Source organism: Saccostrea cucullata, unplaced genomic scaffold, assembly GCF_032062105.1.
Source record: "Saccostrea cucullata isolate Sc308-1 unplaced genomic scaffold, CSIRO_AGI_Scuc_v1 ctg1039, whole genome shotgun sequence".
NCBI classification, from domain to species: domain Eukaryota; kingdom Metazoa; phylum Mollusca; class Bivalvia; order Ostreida; family Ostreidae; genus Saccostrea; species Saccostrea cuccullata.
This window is the reverse complement of record NW_026928226.1, coordinates 130,336-137,016: the sequence shown is the minus strand read 5'-3', so window position 1 is coordinate 137,016 and position 6,681 is coordinate 130,336. Positions and strand designations below refer to the sequence as shown.

General features: G+C 32.7%; 1 protein-coding gene across 1 annotated transcript; it reads right to left on the bottom strand.

Annotated features, from left to right (window-relative positions):
* Positions 1–1,488: 1,488 nt before the first annotated feature.
* Positions 1,489–6,437, bottom strand: LOC134276829 (snaclec bitiscetin subunit beta-like). Its single transcript, XM_062759120.1, has 4 exons — positions 6,219–6,437; positions 4,477–4,562; positions 3,943–4,030; positions 1,489–1,832 (listed from the first exon to the last, which is right to left on the bottom strand). Exons 1-4 carry the CDS (start codon positions 6,424–6,426, stop codon positions 1,663–1,665), a joined length of 552 nt encoding a protein of 183 aa, XP_062615104.1. The 5' UTR covers positions 6,427–6,437; the 3' UTR covers positions 1,489–1,662.
* Between the last annotated feature and the right edge of the window lie 244 nt (positions 6,438–6,681).

Genomic DNA, 6,681 nt, shown 5'->3' with positions numbered 1-6,681 from the left:
TAGCATGTCTGTATTAGAAACAGAGAAAGGTAGAAGAAAGTAATCAAGAGCTAAACGGTAATGGAGCCCGAGCGACTAATGGAATGCGTGTTCCTTTCATAGCTCCGGAGCATTTCCAAGGAGACAACTTGAACACTATATACAGGATAATTTTGCCCTTTAGCACAAGTTTGCAATAAATTTTGCCCTGTCTTAAATTCGCCCGGTCAGAGTTTTGTGTAAGAAATTATACTATGTTCTATGAATTTGCCCCGTTCTAAATTCGCCCACCTGTGAGTAGGGTGAAAGGGACGAAAATAAAACGGGGGCGAAAATTTCATATACACAGTGGTAAGGACACTACTTACCACAGCTATATCTTTAAAAGATATAAACATAGGTTTGCCAGAAAGGGTGCAAGATGTCCTCGTTTTTGCAAATTCCAAAATTTATTTCGGCTCCTTGTTTACACTTTTGCCTTTTATGGCCACCATGTTTACCAACTTATATTTTACATCCCAATACAAGAGAATAATACATACCCTTTTCCATATCACATCCTGTATCAGCCCTCAGGCCCTCTGGCTGATATTGGTGTCTCGGGCTGATACAGGATGTGATATGGAAAAGGGTATGTTTTATTATTTTTATTACATACTTACTAATAAAATACAGAGCACATTAATTTGTGAAGAAAATAAGTAAATAATCTTGCACGTACTTCTTACAATGTACACGGCCTGTTGTATCATACGGTTCGGGATTGTTTCAACATGACTGTACTTCTATTTCAAATGCCCCCGATCAGTAATTTGAAAATAATCTATTATTTGTCAATTAGATTATCCTTACATTCAAAAAGTTAAAAGTAAGAGAATTATTTAACCCCAATATGTGTATGATCACAAGTTCAATTTTTTAAGGTTTAATTTACTAAGGGTGTGATATTGATCCATATCAGCCCTGCAAATCCATATCAGCCCTGCAGGGCTGATACGGCTATTGTGACGTCAGGCATATCGCATATGCAAAAATCCTGTATTTATTACTAAGTATGTAATAAATGCACATACACAATCGAAACAATACTTTAAATGGAGATTTATGCAATAAACAAAACAAAATACAAACATAAGTGTATTTGCTCGTGTTCATACGACAATATTTACACACATAAACTAATAATTTGCTACAAAGTGTGTGCAAAAGTTAATTTGCACCTAGTCCTGACCAGGTGTAAATTTACTCAACTGTGCAGAATTTGTCATACGACAAAAATTGCACATGTGAGTAAATTTACTTATGTGTAAAATATACTGAGGTATGCAAATCATGTCGTATGAATGGGGTATAAAGATTCGAATTTAAATTTTTAATTTTACTTTTTTTAACAAGTAATAACTCACGTATTTCATTTCTTGCAGTTGCAAGTAACATATATATTTTTAAACATTTCATTTATATATGAATTTTATGAGTCTAATTTTTATAGTTTGATTTAATACTAGCGTTCTAAATTAAAAATGGAATTATCATTCATTTTAAGTATTATTAAATTATATCAAGTTCGACTACGACTGACTTTGATGTAAACTTTGTTAAGACGTTTCACACAGAAAATCAAAGTTCAAACTACAGGGTGCGTCGTTCCAATAGCCAGAAGGAAGCAGGCTCACACAGTCTTCATAGCTTCCAACGTCCGGGGAACTTATACTCGGTTCCTTTGAGTTCCAATTCGTGAAGTTGAATGTACAATGTATTATTGGAATGACTCCATTTAAAAACACCCTCCTTATCACTATCGGTTCCACCTGTCCAAACCATGCATTTCAATTCGTATGACGAGCATAAATCTACAAGAAAAATATCATTCAAATTTCTCTGAAACAAACATTGAAAATTTGAATCTCTAATTGCAAAATGTAATAAGACACTGTATAAATTGAAATTTGTGGGCCCGTTTTATTTTCACCGCTTTAGTTCTTATTGCTAGTGGGTTAATTAAAATAAATAAAAAGTTGGAAATTGGCAAGGCATGGTTTCCAGAAACAAAACGCTTAATACACTTGTTTTTCACTTATTGAACAGTGAAATTTCGTGTAAAACACTATAAACAATAAAAAAAAAAATTAAACTTATTGACCATTTTGTCAAGGGAACAATATTTTGAAAGTCCATATGTATACGTATTGTTAATTATATGTACCGTGGCTCAGCTAGGAGGGGCAGAGGTCATTTCTGCGATTATGTGGAAAAGATACCATTTAGTAACTGTATATCAAAAATCAGAAGTAAATCCCCGTCAATATGTTTTTTTTTTTCCAATCAAGTTAATTACATTCACCCAGTCTCTTAAATTTTATGAATTATAATACGAAAAGAAAAGTAATGGTAACGATAAAAAAAAAACTATTAACAGTATTAGTATATCTGTTGGGGGTTTAAGGATTTTTTTCTCATTTTTGAGTGAGTTATTGGTGTGTTTCATACGTACACCAATAATTCACTGTAGCTTAAAAATATTCCTAATGCTTTCATTTTACATGGGTTGTCAAAAAGCACCAAAATATACTCTGTTTTAATCTGTCGCTACCTTTTGTTGTTAAATCTTTACTAACGTCTCTGTAGGCCCATTGTGACGTCATATTCGAGTCTCTCCTGTGTGTAATTCTACGCTTGAGTAAACAGGAAAATGGTATTCAAATCAATACTACAGTCGGAAAACGACAAAAAAAACTATAAACAGTTACTAGAAAAACACACAAAATGTATATTTTTATATTGATCATTTTTAGCTAAAATATCTTGATGCAAAAAAGGAAAACTAATTTTTGACGCATATCTGCGGTGATTTTCTTTGATATTTCTGTGGTGATATATCCCATATCACATATGCGATAATACTTTCCACGCCCCTTCGTATATCACTGCAGGAGGCAGAAATCAGGTCATGAGAAAAGAACTGATTTTATTTCACAAGTTCATAACTACAGAAAAATGAACATATTAATTATATAAGCTATTTCTTAGCCTTTAACTAAATTAAAATACATGTATTTAACTCAGCTGAATGTTCCCAGTCGTTCAAAAGATTAATCCATTTTGAAATTTTGAAAGTTACAGTAAAATCTCCAAACTTTATATCGTTAAACTCCGTGATATTTGCTTCTTTGATTTCATATTTGTAGAGTGCGTGGCTCAAAGATAAATTGTCAACATCTTCAAACTCAGCTAAAAAGCCAAAGACAAATTCACTAAGAACGTCCGACATGTTGGAGAGCTAGCTTGAAATGAATCTTAAGTTCATGACACGCTGAATATTTTTTTTATTGAATTTTGACACTCTCAGTGAAATTTATGTCCTTAGACATGCGACAAGTTGCTTACGTCATAGATGCCTCGTACTATTAGTTATATCGTTTTCATGGGGCGTGGAAATCTCGGGCGCTCCGCGCCCTCGATTTCCACGCCCCATGAAAACGATGTAATCAATACTACTCGGCTTCTATGATGTAACCTATACATGTGATGTGTACATTTTGTAAAAGGCATTTGTTTTGGAAAAATCTATAGGTGTGCGTCCTTGTAACAAATAATTTGCATAGAAAATACATCATTTTTTTTTTTGTTGATTGTTTAAAACATTGATTTGACAAAATCTAAAGAGAAGGGCAGTTTGGTTGGTAATATGTATGTGTTCCGGAATATAACATGTTCAGTACTACATGCTCAAGCGTTTTTAACGATTTATTATAAAAACCAGACACCTCGTCAATGTAATGAAGCAAAACTAAGCAAATTTAAAGCGCGACAAAATTGTTTCCAAATGTTTAAAGGCGATTGTAACACGTTGCAAAATTTAACCTGTATTAAGTACCGGTATCATAAAAATAGTGCATCATTCCTTTCAGGGTAAGAGGCACGACCAATGTTCATTTTCTTTTCGAAAAAGTTTTTTTTTACCTTTTTTAAGAAACTGGTCCGTGATCCAGTCTGATTCTAAATTGTCCTCAATCTCCACAAGGTATGCGCCCTCCTCTTCACATGCAATCTAAACACAACAGCCATGGACATCAGTTGTATTAGATGTACTTATTGTTTGCAAAATCACAACCAAGGTATGACTTTTTGTGGGTTTTTTTGCAAATTATCTTAAGGTATCTGATTCATATGCATAATAGGACATCATTTTGTAACCTTAAATATCCATCCTGTATTAAATACTCTGAAACTAATTCAAAGCAGTTTAGAGACATAAATGATTTACCAGGAGAACTTTCAAAAAAACTGTCAATACCCTTCTTTGAATCTAAAATATCTAATTTTATTTAGATTTCTCGTACAATATATAAAAAAAATTCATCATATTCAATAATTTTCCAAATGTGACTTTTGTGGGGGTAAAATTATCCAATATATCGCATATAGTCCCTTATCAGAAAATGTGTACTTACAAGATCGACTACTTGTGAATTTTCATTTAAACTTTTTTTATACCTTTGCATCATTCCAGGTCATCTTCGTCTCATGATACTTGTAACAATGCCCTCTATAATCAACCCACTCAGCGGAGCAAACAAAAACTACATAATATATAAAGGCGGAACATTTATATTTCATTATGACTCTTGCATGACATTAAAGCAAATTGAAAATGGAGATATATAAATAGAAAAAAGTAAATACGTCAGTACCATCTATCTCGGTAGCTCTGGCTTAGAGCGTTTGCTCCGAGCTCGGAAGGTCTAGAATTTAAATCTCGACAGCGATTGACCTAAGACGATCAAAAATAGGGTACAACTTTTCCTTCGCCAGGCGCTGGTGACCTTGACTTGAAAGTAAATTCTCTTTCAAAAGAGTCTTAATACAGCTAACTTGTCATTGGGTCATATTTTGCTTATGTTTCAGTTGTCCCTTTTGTTATACCAATATTGACTTTAAAATGTTCAGTCAACCTGATCAGTGCATGTCAATATTGGAATGCTTAATCATCCTACGTACTTGACCCCACCTCGGAAATTTCCGCGGGTAGGTTTTTTTTTAATATATTTTGTAGACTTTTGAGATTGATCGTAATTCATTATCGTCACCAATACCAGAACCCCTTTATCACGGTCACAGGCCTTTGAATCGCTTTAAAAAAATTGTGTGTGTAAAAAAAAATAAAGGTACTGAACTCTTACACTGGGTACCTAATTTCGCTATTAAAATATTTTTTATTCGAATGCTCTAAAATTCTACTTTTTATTTAAATCTATTCATAGTTAAACATTCTTCAATTCTACCAAAGCTCATTCCGAAATTCCTGATATTTCTTGAGATATTCTGAAATCAATTTCAAAAATGACCTACTTTCTTTTACTCGACATTAGCTTGGGCCCCTGGCCATTCACATGTAAACAGATGGTGTTTGAAGTGCGGCGAAGAGTTGCATAGTATTCGCAATATCTTTCAACAATTTATTTAAAGTTGATTTCTTACTCCAGATTGTAATGTTAAGTCCGTAATAATATTCCTTTCGCGAAAAATTAATTTGAAAACGTCTACATCAACAACTACCGCCATGTTGATTATAAATGTGAATGAAGCCATGGTAGAACGAATTTTTCCCGGAATATATTATATACGTTTCGATTTTCAAAACAATTAGACCGCTAAAATGTTGTTTATGACTTAGTTACACCATATGATCAAATTAAAGAAAACCTTGTAAAGCTTGAATGCAAATGAGCAAATATTCATTGAATTTAGAATAAATTCCGGGGAAAATTTGTCCCGTCGTTCCCGCTTTACAATTAGTGAAGGCCCAAGCTGACGTCGAGTAAAAAAATTATTGTCAATTTGGGAATTGATTTCAGAATATCTCGAGAAGTATAAGGAATTACGGAATGAACTTTGGTAGAAATGAAGATTGTTTATATTTGAATAGATATGGATAGAAAGTAAAATTGTAAAGCATTTGATTTAAAAGAATTTTATTGGCGAAAGTAGGTACCCCATGAAAAGAGTTCCATACCTTTATTTTTTTTTCAACAACTCAATTTTTTTTTCTAAGCGATCTAAAGGCCTGTGATCACGGTAGACGTTTGCGCGATTAAGATATTTATCAGCTCAATAACGATGAGATCAGAGTTAAGTATTAAATTTAGTTATTTACCGCTATATGGCGACGTCTCTATATTTTGATCGGGACAAAATAAATCAATAAGTTTGTAAAAAAAAAAAAAAATTAACAATACCTTCTGTTTTGTTCAGCCTTGATGATAGTCTTCTTATTTCCGCTCTTAATTCCATGTGTTCCTCCCTATATATGCTTATTTGTTTTTGCAGCGATTTTAGCATCTTAAGCATATCTGATAAACGTACTTCACATCGCTCACATTCTTCGTAAATCAGAGACTGGGTATATACTTTTCTAACGCAAAACAAAAAGAAAATTATCAACATCTCTATAAGTTAATAAATGTGTCTGAAATTTACAACAACAAAAAATTGATATTTAAGGAAGCTTTTATGTCTAATAATTTTACAAAATTAGTCTTTTCAAGTTTAACAATGCTTGCCTGAAACTTTAAAAATAAAAATTTCCTGGTCAAATCTCATATATGTTTTACATATGCAGTTCGTTTAATCAATTTTAAATAAACCAGGAGGATAAATCATTCTTTCCATCTCAATCAGAAAAGATATGTTTATAGTTTG